General features: G+C 37.8%; 1 protein-coding gene across 1 annotated transcript in view; it reads left to right on the top strand.

Annotated features, from left to right (window-relative positions):
* The window catches only part of MARCH1 (membrane-associated ring finger (C3HC4) 1, E3 ubiquitin protein ligase), a 306,701-nt gene that overhangs the window by 227,346 nt on the left and 54,017 nt on the right, over positions 1-25,338 (top strand). The window contains exon 3 of the mRNA XM_012646104.1: positions 10,379-10,458. Within this exon, the coding sequence (XP_012501558.1) occupies positions 10,379-10,458 (80 nt within the window). The remainder of the gene's footprint in view (positions 1-10,378; positions 10,459-25,338) is intronic.

The following is a 25,338-nucleotide window of genomic DNA, read 5'->3' as shown; positions in this document are numbered from 1 at the left end:
GATTTGATCTTATTAATTTCCCTTCTTCTGCTGGGTTTGGGGTTGGTCTGTTCTTCTTTTTCCAGTTCTTTGAGTTGATTCATTAGGTTGTCTCTTTGTGATCTTTTTGACTTTTGGATATAGGCATTTATGGAAATAAAATTTCCTCAGCAGCCACAGATTGGCTGTGTCCCACAGATTTTGATAACTTGTGTGACCTTTGTCATTTACTTCAAAGAATCTTTTGATTTCCATCTTTACTTCCTCATTTATGAAGGAATCATTCAGCAGAAAGTTGTTTAATTTCCGGGACTTTGTGTAGAGTTGAGAGTTTCTATTGGGGTTGATTTCTGTTTTATTCCACTGTGATCTGAGAAGATGCATGGTATGATTTCTATTTTGTTAACTTTTTTGAGACATGCTTTGTGTCCTAGAATATGGTCAATCTTAGAGAATGTCCCATGAGCTGATGAGAAGACCATGTATTCAGTGGTTTTTGTGTAGAATGTCCTGTAAATGTCAGTCAAGCACATTTGTTCTAGAGTTCTGTTTAAGTCCATTATTTCTTTGTTAATTTTCTGTTTGTAGGATCTGTCCTGTGCTGTCAGTGGGATGTTGAAGTCTCCGACTATTATGGTGTTGCTGTCTATCAATTTGTTTAGATCAAGTACAGTTTGCTTTATGAATCTGGGTGCACCTAAGTTGGGTGCATACATATTTAGAATTGTTATGTCTTCTTGTTGAACTGTATCCGTCACCATTATATAGTGACCCCCTTTGTCTTTCATTACTTTTGTTGATTTAAAAACCAAGTTATCCGAGGTCACAACTGCCACACCAGCCTTCTTTTGGCTTCCATTTGCTTGAAATATTGATTTTCACTCCTTTATCTTGAGTCTAAATGCATCCTTGCAGGTTAGATGCGTTTCCTGGAGACAGCAGATGCTTGGCTTGTTTTTTTTCTATCCATTTGGCCAGTGTGTGTCTCTTGAGAGAGGAGTTCAAACCATTCACATTTATTGAGAGAACCGATAAGTGGGGTGAATTACTGTTCATTCTGTTGGGTTGCATTTTGTTGCTTTGTTTTCTGTCTTGAGCCATTGTGGAATCTAGCCTTTGATCTTTAACTTTTGAGTGGTTTCACATTCGAGAGTGTTTATTGTGCTGATCCTTGTGTAATTCTGTTTTGAGTACTTCTTGGAGAGCTGGTCTTGTCTTGGTGAATTCTCTCAGGCTTTGCTTATCTGAGAATGTCTTTATTTCTGCTTCATATATGAAACTTAGTTTTGCAGGGTACAAGATTCTAGGCTGGGCATTATTCTGTTTCAGAAGAGTGAGAATGGGGCCCCATTCTCTTCTTGCTTGTAGGGTTTCAGTTGAGAAATCTGGAGTTGTTCTGATGGGCTTTCCTTTCTATGTTACTTTTTTCTTTCGCCTTACCAGCTCGTAGAAGGGCCTCTTTAGTGGCTATTTTGGTCAATCTGATGACTGCGTGACGTGATGTCTTCCTATTTCCATTGAATCTCCCTGGGGTCCGTTGAGCTTCTTGTACCTGTATATCTAGATTTTTAGCAAGGTCTGGAAAATTCTCCTTTATTAATCCTTCAAATAGCTTATCTAGCCCTTAAGTGTTTTCTTCTTCACCTTCCGGAACCCCTATCACCCTCAGGTTCGGTTTTTTCACATAATCCCACATTTCTTGTAGGCTTGTTTCTTTTTTCTTAATTTTCTGCTCGATCTATGTGACTGACTTATTTAATTGGAAGGAGTTGTCTTCAATCTCTGAGATTCTTTCTTCTGTTTTATCTACCTTGTTCTTGAGGCTTTCCATGGTGTTTTTTAGTTCCTTGTATAAGTCCTTTATTTCCAGGAGATCGGTTTGATTTTTCTTTAATATTTCAATTTCTTTAGTGAATTTTTCTTCCAAGTCCTGGATTTTTTTTTTTGGTTTCTTTGTGTTGGTTATCCATTTTTTCTTGCATATCATTCAGTTTTTTTTCAATCCATGTTTGAAATTCTTCTTCTGTCATTTTAGTGTTCTGAGTTTGGTTAATGTCCATTGGTGGGCAGCTGTTGCTCCTCTTTGGAGGTGTGCTTTCCGTTTCAGTCTTCAAACTTCCAGAGTTCTCTCACTGGTTCCTTCCCTTCTGGATCAGTTGCTCCTTCTTGCCTTTAGATTTTCGTTTGCATAATGACACGCCCTGTTTAGTCTCTGAGCCAGTAGGTGGTGTTTGTGGGTGAGATTCGACCACACCCTTTATGATGAATCAGTAGATGCAGTAAAAGGGTGTGCAGGATGACCTGCCTGTCAGTTGATGGCACTTGCAGGAGGAGTGAGCTGCAGTGCTGTTTTTGGGTCCTGTAGCCAGCTCTTATTCCTCTAGAGAGGCCCTCTTGTGCTTCAGGTGGTGTGTGGGGCCCTCAGTAGGCTCTTTCACAGATCTCTCTTCTGTGTCCAGGGGGAGTGTGATCCTCACCTGGGTGTAGGGAGTCTGGTCTGCAGGCCTGTCCCCTGGACCCTGGAGATCAATCCCTGACCCTGCCAGGGGGAGGGGTGCTGGTCTTGAATCACCTACAGGGTGCCCAAGCTGGATCAATTTCACTCCACCTTGGGATTTGCCCCACTCTCCTGGAGTCCCCAGGCAATTAGCACCTGGGAGGGCTGGCGGGTAGGGAACTCATAGTCTGAGTACCCCTCAGTCAGCTGTAGGGCCCCAAAAGGAAAGGTCCCTTTCCTTGGAGATGCCTCCATGTGATGGCTAAATTGTCTCTCTGGGCACCCATGTGTAGGGAGGGGAAAGGAGAGAATTTAGTACTATGGCATCTGCCGCTAGGCTCGGCTCTGCACCCGGGGAGGTGCTCCAAGGGGGCTGGGAGCCCGGCGCTGAGTCTGCAAGAGGCCACTGCTCACTGGCGGCAGCCGTCTCTGGGCTGGTGTGGGCAGGTCTCTCCAACTGCTCAGGAGCCCACCAGCACTCCAAGATGCAAGGGAGGGGAAATTAACCTCTCCACCTACCCTTGTTGCTGGTATCCAAGCCTCTTGGGGCCTTTCTCCTTCCAGTTCTCCTCCGCAACATCTTCCCGTGGAGTCTCCTGTAGTTTCAGGCACCCTTCCTTCCGACCCTCACCTGATCTATGTTTCTCTGCTAGCTTATTTTTTTCTCTTTCTTCTAAAATTCATCTTTTTTGCAGAGACATTCTGACTGGCGGCTTTTCTCGTCTGCCATCTTGGCTCCTCCTCGGTTTAATCAATTTTTTTTTTATTCTGGAATATTATGGGGGTACAAACATTTTAGTTATATGTTATGACTTTGCATCACTCAAGCCAGGATTTGAGGCATGCCCTTCCCCCATACAAGGCTCCCGGCATCCATTAGTTTTGAGTTTACCCACCCCTACCCCCCAAAGTCCCAGTGAATATTACTACCATGTGAGCACCTTAGTGTTGATCAGTTAGTGCCAATTTGATGGCAAGTACATGTGGTTCTTATTCTTCCATTCTTATGATACCTCACTTTGGAGGATGGGCTCAAGTTCTATCCATGATAATATAAAAGGTGCTAGATCACCATTGTTTTTGGTATTGAGTAGTATTCCATTTTATACATATACCATATTTTATTAATCCCCTCATGGGTTGAAGGGCACTTGGGTTGTTTCTACATCCTTGCAATAGCGAATTGTGCCTATTAAATTTTTTTAGAATAGTTTGAGAAGAACTGGTATTAGTTCTTCTTTAAAAGTTTGATAGAATTCAGCAGTAAAGTCTTCTTGTCCTCCTGGGATTTCCTTTCTGGGAGACATTTTATTACTGATTCATCCTTGTTCTTCATTATTGCCCTATTTAGTTTTATTATTTCTTTTTGGTTCAATCTTAGGGTATTGTTCAATCTTAGGGTATATGATCAATCTTAAGGTATATATAGGGTATATGTGTCCAGGAATTTATCTATTTCCTCTAGCTTTTCCAATGTGTTGCATGTAGTTCTTATAATAGTTTCTAATAGTCCTTTGTATTACTGTGCTATTAGTTATAATATCTCCTATTTAATTTCTGGTTTTATTTATTTGGGTCTTTTTTTTTTTTTGCTTTTATTAGTCTAGCTAATGGTTTGTTGATTTTTTAATCTTTTTCAAAAGCTCTCTACACATCTGATAAAGGGCTGATAACTAGAATCTACCTAGAACTCAAAAAAATCAACAAGAAAAAATCAAACAACCCCATCAACAAATGGGCAAAGGAAATGAACAGAAACTTTTCAAAAGAAGACAGAATAATGGCCAGCAAACATATAAAAAAATGCTTAACATCTCTAATCATTAGAGAAATGCAAATCAAAACCACATTGAGATATCACCTCACCCCAGTGAGATTGGCCTCTATCAAAAAATCCCAAAACAACAAATGCTGGCAAGGATGTGGAGAGACAGGAACACTCTTACACTGCTGGTCAGACTGCAAATTAGTGCAACCTCTGTGGAAAAGAATTTGGAGATAGCTCGAAGAGCTAAAAATAGAAATATCATTTGATCCAGCAATAGCACTGTTAGGCATCTACCCAAAAGAGCAAGAGATATGCTATAATAGAGACATCTGCACCCGAATGTTTATGGCAGCACAATTCACTATTGCAAGGATGTGGAAACAACCCAAGTTCCCATCAACTCATGAGTGGATTATAAAAATTTGGTATATGTATACAATGGAATATTATTCAATCATAAGAAACGACAATGATCTAGCACCTCTTATACTTTTCTGGATGAAACTTAAGCCCATTATCCAAAGTGAGGTACCACAAGATCGGAAGAATGGGCTCCACTTGTACTTGCCATCAAATTTGTACTAACTGATGAACACTAGGGGGCTCACGTGGCAGTAATACTCTCCAGGGATTAGGGGGTGGAGAGGTAAACCCCCAACTAAAGGATGCACGGAGCATTGTAGGGGGGAAGGGCATGCCTCTAACCCTCGCTTGGGTGAGGCTAAGACATAAAGTGTAAACATAATGTTTGTACCCTCATAATACCCTGAAATAAAAAAAATTTTAAAAAAGGCCATCTTTTATTTTGTTTGGTTTTTTTTTTTTTTGTATTTTTTTCTGTCTCTTTTGTTTAGTTATACTCTGATCTTTATTATTTATTTCCTTCTACTAATTTTGTATTTGGTTTATTCTTGCTTTTCTAGTTCCTTGAGATGCATTGTTAGGTTGTTTATTTAAAATCTTTTTACTTTTTTGATGTAAGTGTGTATTACTATAAACTTCCCTCTTAGCACTGCTTTATCTGTATCCTATGTGTTTTAATAAGTTATATTTCTATTTTCAATTATTTCAAGGAATTTTTATTAATATTTCCTTCTTAATTTCTTCACTGACCCATTGCTTGTTCAAGAGCATGTTGTCTAATTTACATGTATTTGTACAGTTTCCAGCATTCCTCTTTTTATTGATCCTCATTTTATTCCATTATGGTCTGAAAAGATACATGATATGATTTTGATTTTTTTAATTTTTGAAACTTGCTTTGTGGTCTAACATGTGATCTATCCTGGATAATGTTCCATGTGCTAATGAGAAGAATATGTACTCTGCAGCTATTGCATGAAATGTTTTGTACATGTCAGTTAGGTCCATTGGTCTGTAGTGCAGTTTAAGTCTGATGTTTCTTAGTTGATTTTCTGTCTAGATGATGTGTCCAATGCTGAAAGAGGGATGTTGATGTCCCGAGCTATTATTGTATTGGGATCTATCTCTCTATTTACCTCTAATAAATATTTGCTTTATATATCTGAGTGCTCCAGTGTTGGGTGCATGTATATGTACCATTGATATATCATCTTGCTGAATTGATCCCTTTATCATTACATAATGATCTTCTTTTTCTTTTTTACGTTTTTTAATTAAAGTCTATTTTCTCTAATACAAGCATAGCTATCCTTCACAATTTTGGTTTCTAGTTGTGTAGAACATCTTTTTCTGTACTTTCACTTTCAGTCTGTCCTTAAAGGTGGAATGATTTTTTTTTTTTGTAAGCAGCATATAGTAGGATCTTTTTTAAAATCCATTAAGCCAGTTTATACCTTCTAATTGGGGAATTTAAATCACTTACATTTAAGGTTGTTATTGATAGATGAAGACTCACTCTGTCACTTTGTTAATTGTTTTCTCAGTTTTTTTGCATATCCTTTGTTCCTTTCTTACTCTTTTATTGTTTATCTTTTTGGTTTCATGGTTTTCTGTAGTGATAACAGATATCCGTTCTCTTTCTCATTTGTGTAGCTGTTCTGCGAGTGAGTTTTATACTTTCATGTCTTGTCATGATGGCAGATATTGTCCTTATGCTTCCAGGTGTAGGACTGCCTTAAGCACTTCTTGTAGAGCCAGTCTAGTGGTGATGATTTTTCTCAATTATTGCTTGTCTGGGAAAGATTTTATTTCTCCTTTATCTCTGAAGGGTAGCTTTGTTGGGTATAGTATTCTTTGCTAGAAATTTTTTTTCTTTCATCACTTTGAATATATCATCCCATTCTTTCCTGGCCCACAAAGTTTCTGCTGAAAAATTTGCTGTTAGTCTGAAGGAGATTCCACTATACGTGACTCGACACTTTTCTCTTGCTGCTTTTATTAATAGAATTCTCTCTTCATCTCTAGCTTTTGACAGCTAAACTCTAATGTGCCTTCAAGAGGAAATTTGGGGGTTGAATATATTTGGGATTATTTGAGTTTTCTGTATCTAAATGTCTGTATCTCTCCCAGGATTTGAGATGTTTTCAGTTGTTTCATTATGTTTCATTAAATAGATTTTCTATTCCTTTTACCATATTTTCTCATTTTGGAACTCCCAAATGCAAATATTTATTTGCTTAATGGTGTCCCATATGTCATGTAGGCTTTCTTTGTTCTTTTTTATTCCTTTTTCATTTTATTTTGTCTGACTGGGTTATTTCGAAAGGTCTGTCTTCAAGTTCAGAAATTTTTCTTCTGATTGCCCTAGTCTATTGTTGAAGGGCTTAATTGTATTTTTTATTTTATTCATTGATTCTTCAGTTCTAAAATTTCTGCTTTATTCTTTTTTATGATATCTATCTCTTTGTTGAATTTCTCACTCAGATCATGAATTGTTTTCTTGATTTCTTTGTATTGTCTGTTTGTATTCTTTTGTATCTCACTGAGTTTCCTTAAGAGCATTGCTTTGAATTCCTTTTAATAGATTTTCTTTTCTTTGGAGTCTGTTATGGGAGAATTATTGCATTCCTTTGGAGGTGTCATGTTTCCATGCTTTTTCATATTTCTTTTTCCCTATATTGGTATATGTGAATCTGGTGTAATGGTCACTTCTTCCAAATTTATGGAGTAGCTTTTGTAGGGAAAAGTTTTTGTAGGGAAAGACATTTTTCTGTAGATGTAGATGTAGATCTATAGTGTCAGTTGGGTAGGGTGCTTTGGCTTTATTTTTTTGTATAATTTCTTTGGCTGCAATCAATGTCATCAGTGTCTTGAAGTCCCTCAGTGACCCAGGCCATGGTTTTTTATGGAGGTTGTGTGGCAGTTTTATGGGGGTCAATGATGCCAGGTGGGCTGATCCTCAGGAGCACTGTTGTTGCTGGAAGCAGACTTTCTTGGTGGCAGCAGTGTGCCCCAAGCAGGCCAGTCCTCAGGTTCCTTGATAGCATACATGTGGACAAGCATTGGCCTTGTTACTGGAGGGGGCAGGTTGGCCACATTGGTGGTGACCTCAAGCAGGTGACTCTCAGGTTCTGCGGATCACACACCTTAATTTCTTATATCCTGGGGAAGCCTCCCTAATTCACTGGACAGCCTATTTTCCAAGGTGTAGGAGCTCTGTGTACTCATGTGACAGTAATGTGACACTGCTAGGTCCAGCTGGTGTAGTGAGGCTACAGCCCTCTGGATGGATATGGGGTAATGTCAGTGAAGCGTCAGAGATGAGGAGATACAAGTACTATTGGGCCCGAGGTTAAGATATATTCTGGAAGTAGTTCTGCTCTCAAAATGGTGCCATGTTGCAGCAGCTTGGGTCCCAGGAGGTGGAGAGGACCCAGTGTGGATTTCCTCTTTAGGACAGTGCAGTCATATGGACTCCAGGAACTCCCTATACTAGGCTCAGGGCCTTGAAGGCTGAGGGGCTCTCCTCTAGCCAGGATTGCAGGCATCTGTGGTGGGAATGTGGACTTCTGGGAATCTTCCACTTACCTTTTCTCCACAATGGGAGTCCCTCTTGGTTCTGAGCCAATCCAAGCCAGCTACTTTGAGTCCCTCTCTATACTGCCTTCTGAAGAAGTGAATTTTGATACAGATGTTATTGAAAATGGACTGGCGATCAAACATGATGTAAAAAGATTTAAAAATACACCCAATATTCATAGGTTGATAAAAAACAGACTGAGAAAATTATAAATCAGAAGTGTGCAGATATCTATCAGTCTACTGGAGCAGGTTAAGAGTGCCATCCTTCTCTCAGCACACTATTTACTCTGCCCAGAATATTTTTACCTCTCTTTAGTAACCCTTTTTCCCTTTTAAAGTTAGCTAAAGTGGCTCCTCCTGTTTTCTATGGCTGGTGTAACAAGTTACCACAAATATTTTTGACTTAAAACAACACAGATTTATTATCTTATAGTGCTAAAGACCAGGAGCCAAACATGGATCCCACTGGGCTAAAATTGGGGTGTCAGCAGGGCTGAATTTCTTCTGGTGGCTCTAAGAGAGAGCCCATTTTCTAGACTTTTCCAGTTTCTACAAGCCACCTGCCTTCCTTGCCTCAGGGACCCCTATTTTTTCACCTTCAAAGCCACCAGTGTAGTATCTTCCCTCCTTTCTTATCTCTATTCTTCTTCATCATCTCTCTCTGACCCTAATTCTACTGTCTCCCTCTTATAAGGATACTTATGATAACATTGGGCCTACCAGGATAATTCAAGATAATCTCCCCATCTCAAAATCCTTAACTTAATCACATCTATAAAGCCCCTTTTGCCATGTAAGAAAACATATTCACAATTTCCAAAGATTAGGATGTGGATATATTTGGGGGACCATTATTCAACCTATTATACCTTCTCTTCGAATTTTTCCTGACTTCTTGAGTTGGGTAGGATTAGTTTCTCCTTCTCTGAATCCCATAATCATCGGTATATATCTCTAATATAGGAATTTTTAGAATGACTTTGAAATTTGGGGTTATCTTTCTACCTTAACTGTTATTTTCTTGGTGGCAAAATTGTGTATTTCATCTATACAGTCAGACAGGCCTGAATCTGGACCCAGGACTTCCTTGGTTTCCTCCCATGCAATGGAGAAGCTGTATTGCTGGTGGACAAGAGAACAGATGGTAAAGCCAGATTCCTGATCCAAATCTCTGCTCTATCACCTATTAGTGAGAAGCAGCCTCAATCTCTCCATTCCCTCAGCTATAACAGGGAAATAATTATAGTATTTACCACATACATTTATGGTATTAATAAATAAATACATGAAAATGGCTTAAAATAGGAACTAACATATAATATTCACTCAAAACTGCTAGTTATTGTCACTTTCCACTTGTAAGATCATTGTAAAAATTAAGGAGACAGTAGATAAAGCCATAGCACAAGGCCTACCACACAGTAAATAATCCCTACATTCTAGCTTTAGGTGTATCATCATCATCATCTTTATTAAATATAAAAGTTAAAGTCAGACTGAAGGAAATGGGTTTCAAAGGTAGGAATTTACTGAAATATACTCAACTTTGTGCTAATCATCTGAATTATTTCAGGCTTTCTTATTCTCGGGCTCAGTATGGTCACAGGGTTAAAAGATATAAAGGGTCCAAAGTATAGCAATAGATAGGTTTTATCAGTCTCAACAATGAAATAATAATAGCAGTAACTGCAGGCCTTTAGATATTACACAGTGTTTTCAAACGTATTATCTCATGGTGCCTTGATGTTAGCTACAGGCAGTATCTAACAATATAATGGCTATTTGATTATTTAGGCTTCCCAAATTATTATCATCCTTGTCACATAACAGTACTTTCGTCCTTTATATCACAGGATCTTCAAGTGTTACTCCCTTGTTTCCCAAGCAAATTGAGCTATTCCACTCAAGTGATTACAGTAAATAGAATAGAAACTTGTGGAATCATCTTCCTCTCTCACAAATGAAGTAACAGCAAAATAGTACAGCACCTCAGCTGTCCCAAGTTCCTCAAATAAGTTTTACTTTTGCAAAACGAACCCTCCAACTTCCTATATTCTGTGTACTGCGTTATGAGCAACATGACCGGCAGCCACGTTTGTTGTAATTTTTTAAATATGTGGAAAAAAAGCAAGATATCAACTATGTATTATCTTAACCAAGATGCCAAATTATCTAACTTGTTTCTCCAGGCAAGCAGCCCAACAACAGGGACAGCTCCCAGGAGCCAATCAAGGTTGTCTGTCTGTCCATCCACTCAGGACATCTGTAGGTAAGTGCTGAGCAAATGATCTTATTCAATATTTTATAGATCAGTGTTTTGTGTTTTTGTTTTTTATTCTGAGAATGTGTGGCTCTTGCTTCTGCCTTACATTGTCCATGGACAATTTATACTGGCTTAATTTTTTTTCATTTAGTTTATTTTCTTCAGTTGACCTTTATTTATCAACTTCTGGTCCTTGCTGTCATTTTCATCATTCTCTCTCTCTCTCTCTGTTTCTCCATGGCTTTCCTCTCCATTCCCATTTCCCATCCTTTGCCTGCTGCTTTGTCTAGATCTGCCATCTTGCATGACATGTCAGAAGAGGCATTTGAGTATTGCACCCCTGTCATGGTGCTGAGCCCTGCTAGGAAGGAGTCTGGTAAGAAACCAGTAAAACAGAGACCTAGAAGGAGGAGAAGGGCCTCTGAGAGATATGAGCATGCAGAAGAACAAAGAAAAGGGAGAAGAAATGATTTTCACCTCCAAATCTCAAGCCCCAGATGGAGGGAGCTTTCTACAGATTCTTCAGATTCATCTTCCACAGATGACAGTCACTGGATTCAGGCAAAAAGAAGAGCACAGGTTAAATTCAGACTGTCAAGAAGAAGAAGGAGAAATACTAATAAGCCATGCAAAAACTTAGATGGGTCTTCTACTCCTAATGGAATTGAGCTTGTTGAATTGGGATCCAAAGGTAAAAATCAACAAGAGCCTATGGAATGTGAGAGTTGCTCTTTAAATCTCTGCAGAGGAAAAGGCACAAGGTACCAAGAGTGCAGCCCTTTCCTGACCAGAGGATCCTTTGAGATTAAGAGATCACCAAGGAACCAAGAGAATAGCAAAGGTAGATACCACCGCAGAGATTCTCAGCTCTTGCAAAGTCTTAGGCAAACTGAAATAACAAAGAAGAGATTCTCAGAGGCAGATTCCAGCACTGAAATGCTGGCAATTAAAGAAGGCAACAAGTACACGGAAGATGCAGGGCTCCCGGTGCATAACCCTGTTCAGAAGCCTCCTGCCACCTGCGATGATGGGTCTGATAATTTAGAAGTATGCAGGTCAGTCACTACAGAGAAAGGCTTGATGTCATCTAACTAGGTTTCTTCTTGCTGTAAGTTAGGTACGTGTTTGATACCCACCCTCAAAACTTATCATTTATTTACACTGCTATTTTTCTGATTGGATATAAGGTGATAAAAGGAGAAAGGTGAGTATAAGAAGAATAATGCAGAAGTATCCATGGGTTTGAAATCTGTTGTAGAATAGAATAAGATTTCTCCTTCCCTTCCTTTTAATTGAATAATAATTTATACTGGGAAAGGGAATGACTAACCACTTGAGTATTGTACCCATTCCAGTTAAGACAATAATAGTAAAAACATTAAAAGTGAGAACATGTGAAATCTTCAATGTAAATTTGGTGAACTACTAGCACCCTGACAAAAAGATATTCAAGACTTGGGCTCTTTAAGGTCAGATTTTTCTATCAGAAAAAAACTCTGAAGTTGGCTTTAATTTGTTCTCCAATTGTCTGAGTCAGCAGGGTAATTCAAGACTGAAAGGAGACAGAAATAGGTCATGGACATATTGGTGGGGTTGTTGGCACCTTAAAGGAAAGGGACCACATTAAATTTACTGATAAGCATATACTAAAATCTTTCAACATGTCGATATTTCATAGCTATGAGAATACTTTCTTGCACTTTTTACCCGACAGCATATATTTTTAAAACAATGTTAAAAAAGAATTACAGGAAAACCCATGCTAATATGCATAAATGAGACAATTTTAAATGAAACAAATACTTTTAAATTTTCATATTATACTCAATAACTTAAGCTGTTTGGGAGCAAGTGAAGATTTTCATTGCTCAATGCTTGGTGGTTTTGGTTTGTTTTTATAAAAGTGGAAGTGACTTTATAAAACATGTATGCATGTTTCATGTGAATTACATGACCTAGAGAAGGCTACTATGTCCATTGAGGGCAGGAGCAAGAAGGAGAATTAATCTCTGGGTGTTAATAATATTAGAATTATTTGTGTCTCTGAAAGTCTTTTAGGATAGTCATTCATCTATTATGCATTGGGCTTTATTCTAAGCAGTGAAAATATTGTAGTACATAGGATTTATATAGTCTCTGACATCTTAGAGCTTATAGTCTAATGGGTAACACAGACACAAAACAAATTAATTCACAATATGTGATTGAAATCATGACAAGGACTATGAAAGCAAATAATATGGGAGATCAGAGAAGAACCCTATTAAAGAAGTGACAAGCAGACTTGAGGCTCAAAGGATGCCAAGAATTGATCAGGAAAGAAGCAGGGAAGACCATCCAGGCAGAGGCTGCTACTAACAGGAAGCAGGAGGAAGGAAGAAGTGTGGCAGTCCAGGAACTGAAAGCCTGCTCCTGCGGCCGGGGTGTGGGGAGTGGGGGTGGGTGGTAGCCACAGGATGAAGAGGTGGAGATGGCTACACTATACAGGGCCATGCAAAACATGCTAAGGGATTTAAAGGGTATTTAAAAGGGAAGTGACACTGTTTGATTTGTATCTTAATGTAAGCTTCTTATAATCTTTAGAATGTGATTTATATGTCTCTTTGCTGAAGAGTTGGGGGATGGGCTAAAACACTACTTCTGGTCTGGACTAAGAACTCTGCACTTAAAACCATCTGTTGTCATTCCCCAAATCTAACTTTCAACATAATTTAATGAAAGGCAGGCGAAGAAGCTAGCTGTAGGCTTAATGGCAATTGGAGAAAAAAGTAATGCTGGTAATTAAAGTCATAGTGACTGGTTCTCTTAAAAGCACTGCTCTGGCTACTCTGGAGAAACATTTTCAAAGATAGGAGATTTAACTTAGACTTCTATTAATGAAAGTGAGATCGATGGGCCTATAGATATTACTTCCTGCTGTGGGTTGTCATCTAAACATACCAACTAAGCGAAGTCTAGGAGCAGCATGTTATATTAGATGCTGAGGACAAAAGGCAGCAAAACACTTGATTCTTCCCATAAGTGGCCTATTATCTAAGTGGGAGAGATTGAATATGCACCACAAATGACAGAAGTTGAAGATAGTACAGGGTGGGTGTCAGGAAAGGAATACTGCAGGGTTTGAAGAAAGAAAAATTGCTGAGGCCGGGCGCGGTGGCTCACGCCTGTAATCCTAGCACTCTGGGAGGCCGAGGCAGGCAGATCATTTGAGCTCAGGAGTTCGAGACCAGCCTGAGCAAGAAAGAGACCCCGTCTCTACTAAAAAAAAAAACAGAAAGAAATTAGCTGGACAACTTAAAAATATATAGAGAAAAAATTAGCCGGGCATAGCGGCGCATGCCTGTAGTCCCAGCTACTCGGGATGCTGAGGCAGGTGCATCACTTAAGCCCAAGAGTTTGAGGTTGCTGTGAGCTAGGCTGATGCCACAGCACTCTAGCCCAGGCAACAGAGTGAGACTCTGTCTCAAAAAAAAAAAAAAAATTGCTGAGATAGGGGATGATCCAGAAACCCATTAAGGGGAGGTGGGACTGGGCTGAGAAAAGTAGAGTTTAGATTATCAGAGATGCATGGATGGCACTGCAGACACTCAGGCAGGAGAAATATTATTATCCCAGCCAGGGATGAGGACACTGTACATTTAAGGATTTTACATGCACTTGTATGACTGGATTGGAAGGTTTGCATAAATTGATAACAAATATTTTTTTAAGAAAATACATTTTGAAGAAAACATACATGCCATTCCAGTTGTTTATTCTGTAAGTTCATGTTTTCAAACTGACTCTGTGGACCTCTTGAGCTCCAAGGAGGCTGCCATGAAAGCTGAGGCAGGTCAAGGGGATTGTGCTCTCATAGCCCATCTTCCACCAGAGAATCTTCATGATTCTCTCTCTTACATAACAGCCTTCTAAATAATATTCCTCTCGAGAAAAAAAAAACAAAAACATTATACTGCCAAATATAATACAGAAAAGCCTCTGCTGAATGAAACAGGCTTGATGAAGAGTCACATACACAGGGTAGTCACCAGTGGCCCTGACGGTATACTGAGAAAAGAACCTGGATTTAGGAGGCGTTGTGGGTGGAAGTATCCTACTGTGAGTTAACCAGGATACTAAGAAGATATTGGGCAATGAAAAGGAAGAACAAATGGCAAATTGGCACTCCACCGGGTGAACAGGGACAATCTTAGTGCTTGGATTTGGTGAGAGCATAAGACGGAGTGATGAAGGATGACCCCAAATCTTGCAGCCAGGATGACAGGAGACGTGGGCGTTAATGAATAAAGTCAGGAGAGGTCAGAGGCAAGTTGATTTGGGGAAGACATAATGAGTTCAATTACAGTCAGGCTATTTGTGGTTACAATGACATTGCAGGGTCACTCTCCAGCAGACAGTATGAGGCATGCTACTGAAATGCAGGAGAGCAGTCAGAGCTGGGTGTGTATAATTTTTCAGTCATTAGTGAACCATACACAGCCTGACACTAAACAATGGCATATGTGCAATTCTTGTTAACACAATGGATTATCACAGGGCAAAAGCACAAACTATATTAGACATGGAAAATCCTCTCAAGGCCAAGGAGGACAGAGATTTGAGAATCATTCTCAAGGACGTGACAGTGATGCCCAGAAAGTGAATTAAATCTCCGTGAGAGATCATACATAGGAGAAAAGCCTCCAAATGGATACAGCCTGAGCACCAGGGTCCTCTACGTAGGGAGGAAGATGACCCTGAGAAAAGCAGCAATTCCTATGAACTTGCACTCGGCTGCTTCAAACATGCACAGGCAGAGCCCGTCTCAGCCACAACCACAAAGTGGAAGCAGCTCCCGAGGCCTTCCTCCTTTTCTGTTCCTGGCATTCAGTGCCCATATGGACACTCTACCCTCTTTCCCACCCTCATTGCAGCCTTATTCAGACCAAGTGTCTCTATTAGCCAATTATAACTTAGAGGAAACTTAAATCATCATACTATTGCACTCACAGTTATGTACAGGGGGAAGTCTTTGCCTTTTTTATAGAAGAATTACATTTAAAAAAAAAAGCATGAATCAGATTATGTTAGCGCATGACTGAAACTTCTCAATGGCCTCTAGGTTGCCATCAGTAGAAAGTGCAACATCTTCAGCATTTACAGGTGGCTGCATGATCTCTCTGTCAGATCTGCCTCTCCAGCTTCAACTCCCACCACTAACCATGACCTACTCATGCCGGTCTCTTTCCAGTTTCCTGAAATATCCAGGCCTTTCCCTCTCAGGGCCTAGAATGGCTTCACGTTACCTCTCAGTCCTTCGCCAGACGAATTCCTAGTCATTCTTTCTCGATTTAAATGTCTTTTCTTTAGGAACATCTTCCTGACCTCCCAACCAACACTCAGGCCCTCTGGCAGTCACTTCCATAGCATAATTTTTAATTGCTAAAATATTATGTTATGTATTATTGTGATTAACTGTCAAATTTGTTCACTGCTGTATCCAAAGTACCTGGAACAATACCTGGCAGATAGCACATGCTCAACACATAGTTTTTGAATGAATAGCTTTAGGGAAAATGTACTTTTTTAAGAGAATAATTTGTACTATGTGAAATCACAGCACTAGGTGTTGGATTGCCTCACCTACTCTAGAAACAGCATGTAAACACTCTAGAGTCCTAAACCTTTGGCAGACACCAGCATGAACTGGAGGACTTATTCAAATACAGGTCACGGGACCCACCCCTACAGTTTCTGATTCCCTTACTCTGGGGGTGGGCCCGCGAATTTACATTTCTAAAATGTTCCCAAGTGATATTGATGCTTGTGATGCAGGGAGCACACTTTGAGAACCACTGTTCTATGCTACCGATTCTCCTCACGTTTTAGCTGGGAAGAGAAAGGGGAAAGAAGAATTGAAAGATTAGTTTGGGAAACCAACTATGGACGTCCATAATTTCCTGTCATATTCTCTTGAATGCTGACACAAAGCATAACTAGGTTACTTTCCTGTACTTCACACTGTCATACCAGTATAAGAGCTCATGTCATTAAAGCTATACACTGGCAAAGTCCCACCTCTGCCAGGAACTCAGATGTCACAGTTTGGCTGTGACTGCCATTCAAACCCACTTCCTCATCCCAACTACCTCCATTTCTATCATGAGTCCACATATTTCCTGAATTTTCAGTTTAGACTCCTGTTTCTTCTACATTGGATGTGTTCAGTCTCCAGCAAAGTATTGTCATTTCTTCCTCCAGGTATTTGTTCTGAAGTGTGCCTTCTTTCTCATTCCTATTATTTCATTCTGGTCCTTCTCTACACTTTCCATCTCTCCTTACTCCCACCCTTCAACCTACTACCTGTTTTGTCCAGGACCTTTCCACCAAGTTAAAATTGACAAAAACCAATTCAAATGAGCTTAGGCAAGAAGGGGATATATTAACCACAGAAATAGTAAAATCAGCTATGCATACAGCTTCAGGGACTCCAGAAACTCAATGTGGCTCTCTCACTCTCTCCATCACTGTGTGTTGTCATTGTCTCCAACTGCAGAAGATTTTCCTATACATAGAAGAGAGCAGAGATAGTGTGGACAAAAGTAGCTTCAGGCTTACATTTTATCAGCAGTGGCCTAACAGAAAAGAGAAATGTTCTTTTCAAGCGCTTATACATGAAATCCTAGGGAAGGAATATAATAAGCCTGCCTTAGGTCATATACCCATCTCTGGGTCAATCACTGTCACCAGGGACATAGAGCATTATGCTTGGACCAGGTCCTTGGGTAAGAAGGGTGGATTTAAAATGCAACTATCAGCAACCCCTTCAGATTCTTATGAATTAGAGAAAGGATATTTCAATAGCAAAAAGAACAGCATCAATGCCAGAAGAAATGAAAAAGAATTATGACCAGCCCCCCCTCCCAAAAAAAACCAGTAATACTCAACTATACCACCAGAAAGTGCATTTCTTCCTCCTCCTAAATGTTTTTCTCCTCCTCTCCGAACTCTCATATTTAGGCATGCTTCAATGTTCACCTCATTTTTATTTTCCTCTATGAAAATACTCTTGGCCAAGGTATTCTGGCCCACAATGATCTTTGTTCCTTGGTATTCCCATAACCCTTATAGTAAATATCACATATCTAGTATTCAATTATTTTCTAGTTTCATGTGTATTCATTTTCTTTTCTCTATAGAATGAGCTCCTTAAAGATAGAAGTCATGTCTTACACCTGTTTTGCACCCTCTGCAATATGCAGAACAATGCAGACATTGCTCAAACAGAACTTTTGCAATGGCTTCACAATCAGTGAATGCTAACAGAAGAAAACCATGGGGACAATAATGGGAATTGGGTAGCACAGGGTAAAACAAATAAGAAACATTGAATTCCACCAATGGTTTCTTTAAAAGAGAAAGAGCCCAGAGGTAAGTGGTAACTCCTGGTAATGTTCTAGCTCTAGCTTGGGTTGGATGGTGAGTTTGAGGATATACTTTATACTAGTATGCTATACCTGTTATATATGTTATATATATATTCTCATTTTTCATTAAGAAAGAAACTGGATGAGAAAATGGTAAAAAAAGATGGTATATATTTTTACTTGTTTCACTCTTACAAATTGCAATAACTTTAAACTGAGTGTGGAAAAAAGGAGAGAGAAAATTTCTTAAGCTCAAAATGTTTATGGCAGAAGACTCGTTTTCAAGAACCAAAAGATCATGCTTTTTGACAAAGCACTAGCATTCATAAGACTGATTTAGATAACTTTTGGATAATAGGCCTCAGATCTTAAGATTCTGACCATCCTCATATCTGTGTATTCATTTATTCATCCATTTATATACTATATCAACAAACTATTTATTGAGAATTTTTTCTGTGTCAAGGCAATGTCCTAGAAGCTAGAAATATATAGTAATGATCCCATTCCTTATGAATTTACGCTGCAGTTGGTAAGAAAAATAATTAAACAGGCAAATGTAAAAAAAAAAAAAATTCATGAATCAAGCTAAAGAAACACATTACCTTTAGTAGAACAAAGTAAGTTTCCCTGAAGAAATAATAACAAGGGAGAAATTTTTAAAAGAAATAAAAATAGGCCAAGCAAAGAGAAGGGATAACTTGTCCCAGGAAAAGGATATGGCCTGTATGAACACCCTGAGATGAGTGAGACGTGGTATAAAAGGATTTCAGTGTAGCCTACCGGAGAGCCAGTCACGAAGTTCCTTACCAACTATATTTAGGAGTTTGGACTTTTTCTAATAACAAGGAGAAAGTGTCTACAAGCTAATATTAATCAGTCTGACTCCTTATATTTTCGATCTGTTAGTCCTAGATTTACATTCATTCAGTAATAGATTTTTTTTCAGCTTTCGTTACTTACTGTGTTACTTCTCCCTATTACTTTGTATATACAAGAATAAAACTAGCATTCTATTGTCAAAGTCCATTCTATATGTAAAAGATAAGCTATTCAGTCTTCGATATTCAAGTGAAAAAGTTTACCCTCTGTGACCTAATGGAAAGCATTCATTTCTAAGAAAGCATTCATTTTCTTAAGAAAGTTCACAATTTTATTCTCTTCCTTATGTTTTTGTTTTTGTTTTGTGGAGTCTTATTGAAACTATTAGCAACCTTTCTACTGTTCACTTCCTTTTTATTTTTCTTTTTTCTTTTAAATTATCACTATTATTATTTCAGAATATTACAGGGGTACAAATGTTTAGGTTACATATATTGCTTTTGCCCCACCTGAGTCAGAGCTACAAGCATGTCCATCCCCCAGACAGTGCACACCGCACCCATTAGGTGTGAATATACCCATCCCCTCCTCCCCTCTCCCACCTGCCCAACACCCAATGAATGTTATTACTATACGTGTACATAAGTGTTGATCAATTAATACCAATTTGATGGTGAGTACATGTGGTGCTTGTTTTCCATTCTTGTGATACTTCACTTAGTAGAATGGCCTCCAACTCTATCCAGGATAATACAAGAGGTGCTAGATCACCATCATTTTTTGTGGCTGGGTAGTACTCCATGGTATACATATACCACATTTGATTAATCCACTCATGTATTGATGATTATTACGGGTACATAATAGTTTTATATCTTTACAGGATACATGCAATATTTTGATATAGGCATACGATGTGAATTAGTCAAATCAGGGTAATTGGGGTATCCAACACCTCAGGCATTTATCATTTCTTTATAGCTAAGTTGGTAGGAAATACAGGTATGAATATTGTTGGTACCGTGCCAGATGTGAGTTACTCGAGATTACTCACCATAGAGTCAAAAATAGAAAGAAGGTCTTGTTTCTCTCTACTTGGAGTGGTCAGACTTGGAAAAGGTAAAATGGCCCTCTCTTCATTTATAGGATCATAAAAGGAGAAAAATGGGATATACATTACAAATGAATGCATTACTAGTATGATACAATGTTTTAGAACCAATTTCTTTACTTGAAATAAATAATTTTCACTATTGCAGTCATCAGTAAAAATTTACGTATACCCTATGCTGACTTTATTTTATAGAGTAAGGGTTTCTTCAACAAAGAAAATGTTTATAAACACCACATTTTAATGTTATAAATATTTAGTATTATTTCACACTATCAGCATTTATCTCAGTAATTTGTATTTTGAATGAACAAAAAAAAGAATTAAGACACTGACACATGCACAAAACTTATTTTAAAAATCATGAAAATTTATAGAAATGGCATTTTATATCTTTTCTTTATATATTTTAAAGATATGCCTGTTCTTAGCAGGGTTTTTTTTTTTTTTTTGCTCTCAATTTGAGAGATAATCTTTCCTGGAATGAAATGACAGTATCATCAATAATACTGATTATCTTGACTGGTAAATTATCTTACATGACCAAACCAAGTGGATTGATTAATTACCTTCTAATTTAGCTAAACAGGTCGCTCTGATTTTTGGAAATAGCATGTATTCTGAAGGCCAATTGTTAAACAAGTTGTGCTTTCAGAAAGTAACAAAGAAAAATAGACATTTCCCTGCTTACAAAATTACATTTAAGTAGATTTGAATATGAACCAGGAATTTTCCAATCTCTGAAAATTTTGGGAAAAAGCAGATAGAAGTATAATGCTCACTCGGACATATAAGTCAGTATTTACATGTTATAAGGCTATTTATATTTTGCTCCATTTGACTTTTTTGATAATTTCTACATTTGTTAAATATCCAATCATACCAAAGTGGAAAATATTGAATAAGAAGTATTATTAATTGGACAAAGCTCATCTACTTCTTAATTTAAGAATAATGCATGTTCAGGATTTCAGTTATATTAAACTTGTGCTTCCTTTAATGACTTTTTTAATTTCAAAATATTAAGGGGGTACAAGTGTTTTGTTACATGGACATGCTTTATAATGCTTAGTTAAGTCAGGGCTCCTTTAATGAATTGATATCTGTTTGGCAATATGAAATTTCTCCTCTGTCTCAAAAAAAAAAAAAACCAAAGAAAAAGAAAAAAAACCCCACCTCTTTCTTCTTTTAGTCACACAAATTCATTTTTAAAACTATTGTGTGTGTATTAAATATAGATCCCCTATATATTTATGCAATACAAAATGAATACTACATATAAACTGATGAATATTGGGTACAGTGCTTGTTGGTAGCAAATCATTATTTATATCTGTAAATTTATTTATATAATAGCTTAAACATTTTCTCTGTTCCCAATTACCACATTTAGGTTCTCACCTCATCTTCCTTATAACCGTTACAGAGTAGTTATATTTTTATTTCAAATCTTCTGCAGTCATCCTCAGGCATAGGTAAATTTAAATACCAGTATCTAATTTGGTTGAGAAATTAAAATGCCCCAGCAACAGCCTCAGTGAGTTGCGTTTTGTTCAGAGCACTCTGACAATCTTAAACACAGCACAATGCTCTCCTTCCCATCTCCGTCAGATGCAAGGAAGACTCCCGGAGTGTATTAGTTCTCCTTCATTGACATCCAGGTTTATGTAAAAGCAAAGATGCCAAAATACAGAAGGTCCTGTGTTTGAAGATGAATTTCACTGCAGACATTATACTGAGAACTTTCTTCCTTTCCTCAAGGCTGCCCAAGTGATAATCAAAGCCTCTCTATGTTCTGCCTAATTTGTACTACCTTGTTTTCATCTGGCCCTCCTGAGTCTCACCTTAACCAATTCTGATGCCTTTATTTTAGCAACTCTTTCTTTGATCTAAGTTAGATCAAGACTCTGAGGGTGTAACCAAATTAAAATGTTTTGCCATACTATAGGATGGTGACAGTGGAGAAAATAAAGGAGAAACAAGGAAAGAAAAATATAGCCAGAATGAAATAGAAGCCGTATGTACTGTCAAAATGCCCCAAGCTTCAGAGGAATCCTGGCTCTAATCATTAGCTTTCCAAAGCCTCAAAATTCTACCAGTGAGAGCCAGAAAGGCCCTGAGAGATCATCTAACCCAGTGGTTCTGAATCTGGGCTGCATGTTAGACTCACCTGGGAAGTTAAAAGGACAAAAATGCTGCCAGGACCCCACCCAGATCACTTTGGAAGTAAAGTTTCAGCATGGGTACATTTTTAAAAGCACCCTGCATGATTTTAATGAGCAACCAGGACTGAGAACCACTGATTTTTAGTCCAATCCCAGGTGAACAAATTGATGTCCAGAAGGTACATATATTGCAAAATCCGTATTCTGGGAAGGAGGTCCACTTGGCAACACTTCTGTAATCTGAACACACTAGAATGAAGCCTGGGGGTGAGCAACTGGTGCAATTTATTTGCTCTCAGCTCCTGAAGCCATCTAAAATTGTGATTCTCAAACTAGACGACTTTATTGATGGAAAGAGAAAATATCATCGCTCTTAGAAGCTTCATTTTAGAATAAACCTCAAATTTCTCATCTAATTGGTACAGAGAATTGCATTTCATTTTCAAATGATACTATGGGGGGGGAAAGCCCTAAATTCATGGTTCTCAAAGTAAATTCCCTGTACCAGTAGGATCAAAATTGCCTAGGAATTTCTTAAATATGCAAATTATTAGGCCCCAGCCCAGACTTATTGAGTTAGAAACTCTGGGAATGGAATTCAGCCATCTGGGTTCTGACTAGCCCTCTATGTGCATCTGATGCGTGATAAAGTTTGAGAACCACTGAAGTAGGGAATATAGATAATAAAATAATTAGTTTTCATACAGTGTGTTCTTGATGCTATTAGGGTAACTGGGATGCCTTAAAGTATAAGGAAAAGGAACGTAACACAAGTCTGTACAAGAGGGACAGGAAAACTCAAACAAAATAAAGAAAATGACGTATTTGTATTTGCTGATTTTCTGGTTCCTTTTTTAAAAAAGTACATGCATATATGCATGCATGTGTGTAAATGCATATTGTGTGTGTGTATATATATAAACATAAACAGATGCACACACATATATATAGTCATGTGCCTCATAATGACATTTCAGTCAAGGACAGACTGCATGTATGACAGTGGTCCCATGAGATTATAATGGAGCTGAAAAATTTCTACCACCTAGTGACATCTTTTTTGGTCCTGACCCTGTGTAGGCCTAGGTTGATGTGTGTATTTGTGTATTAGTCTTTAACAAATAAGTTTATAAAGTAAATAAATAAATAATTTATAAAATAAAACAATCTTATAAGAATATACAGAAAGCAAATCTTTTGTACAGCTGTACAATGTGTTTGTGTTTTAAGCTAAGTGTTATTACAAAACAGTTCAAAAGTTTTAAAAAACGTTTAAGTTTATAAAATAAAGAAGCTATATATAAAAAACTTAATTTATTATTGAAGAAAGAAAAATATTTTCTATAAATTTACTGCAGCCTAAATGTGCAGTGTTTACAAGTCTGCAGTAGTGTACAGTAACATTCTAGGCCTTCACATTCAGTCACCACTCACTCACTTGCTCACCTAGAGCAACTTCCAGTCCTGCAAGCCCATCCGTGGTAAGTGCCATATACAGGTATAACAGTTTTTACCTTTTATACCATACTTTTACCTTACCTTTTCTATGTTTAGATATGCTTTGATACACAAATGCTTACCCTTGTGTTACAATTGCCGACATTACTCAGGACAGTAACATGCTGTACGGACTTGCAGCCTAGGAGCAGCAGGCTATACCATACAGCCTAGGCGTGTGATAGGCCGTACCATCTAGGTTTGAGTAAGTACTCTGATGTTCACACAATGACACAGTCACAGCAGAACATATCCCTGTCATTAAGTGATGCATGACTGTATTTAACAGGGACAGATTTTGACCCAGACAGAGAAAGATCAAAAGGTGATGAAAAGACAGGGAGGCAAAAATGAAGGACAGGCGTTGCAAAGGCATGGACAGTGATGAGTGCCGAGAAAGTTCAAACAAACCCACAAGTCCAGGCAGTTGAAAATGCTAAAAATGCAATTGAAGACACCCCTTTCAGGAGCAAATAACAGGATAAGGTGTTTCGCCTTATAGGAAACTGCAACAGAATCTCATATACCTAAATGCAATGTCTGAATACACACGCTTGCCTAGGGTATAGATGTGTATCATAGCTGATAGGAAATATGTTGTATATGCTTAAAATTCAGATAATGCAAGATATTCCTGGCATATTGGTGTATGTGAAGGAAGAGAAGAGCAGATAGTATTTTTTTGTCCTTGCAATGACTAGGTATATCGGGATATAAAAGGTAAACTCTCACTCATAGAATTAACACCTGCAGGTTTATATTTCTATTAAAATATAAATGACAGTTTGTGGAAATCCTTTCCGTTATTTTGTAACCAAAATATTACAAAGATTTCTCCTGAAGCTTGGCAGGAAGGGAACAGAACAGGAATGCAACATTTACTGATAATAACACATGGCACTTTTCCAAATTGCTCAAATATATAAATCTATCAAATTTATTCATTAATTTATTAATTCACTTGAGAACGAGAAGAGGAATGTGAAATAGAATTACAAAATATTTTAAAATCTATGTATTTTTATGATTACAGTAGTTTATGGTTATTGTAAAGAAAATTAAAAATAGAGAAAAGTACAATTTTAATATAAACTTAACTAAATAAATAATCACTATTTAGATTTTGATATGTTTCTGTCTACTCTTTTTCTATGATTTTAATTTTTTCATTCAGAATATATTATATTTTCAGTTATGTCTCTCAAGGACAAGATACAAAGTTCATGCACATAGCTTTTGAAGCATGAACCTGTCAGAAAAAAATCTTAGTGGTTTTGCCTAAGTGGAAAATCTGTTCTGTCAGAATTCTGAATAAATAAAGTTTTGTGATTTTATTATTTTTAAGGCATTTTCATTTGTTGCCACAAAATCATTCTGTGTCTTATTTGAGAGATGAATTATTGGGATAATTAAATGATATAAGAATCATTCTGGATTCCCTACACACTAGGAAAACGTGAATTAGACAGAGGAAGTAAGGAATGACATTTTAAATCATGCATTTGTAATTCTACTGCTCTGTTAAAAAATATTTTTCAAATTTTAATGAAACGGGAAAATTTCACAAATGGAAAAAACATTCCAAACCTTTTAAAAAAACTTCCTAATTAACTTTTTTAAAGCGCATACATACAACATGTTTCTTTGATTCTTTGACAGGTGCTTATAAGACAAGCCACTCATTAATGGTGTCTTGCAATCTTCCAAGGGACAATAACATTAAATTTTTAATGTTTTGTAAAACACAGCCAAATTTCAAAAATGTTAAGATGGAAGAAGAATTCATTAGAATGCAAGAAACTGTGGCTGGACTGGAGCTATCTACAGAATTTGTCCTTCCAGGACCCCAGCTGAAAAAGAACAGTGCATGAGTGCAGGTAAGTTA

The sequence above is a fragment of the Propithecus coquereli genome, unplaced genomic scaffold (assembly GCF_000956105.1).
Source record: "Propithecus coquereli isolate 6110/MARCELLA unplaced genomic scaffold, Pcoq_1.0 Scaffold240, whole genome shotgun sequence".
Lineage (NCBI taxonomy): Eukaryota > Metazoa > Chordata > Mammalia > Primates > Indriidae > Propithecus > Propithecus coquereli.
The sequence above is the reverse complement of the archived record's forward strand: the minus strand, read 5'-3'. Positions and strand labels throughout refer to the sequence as shown.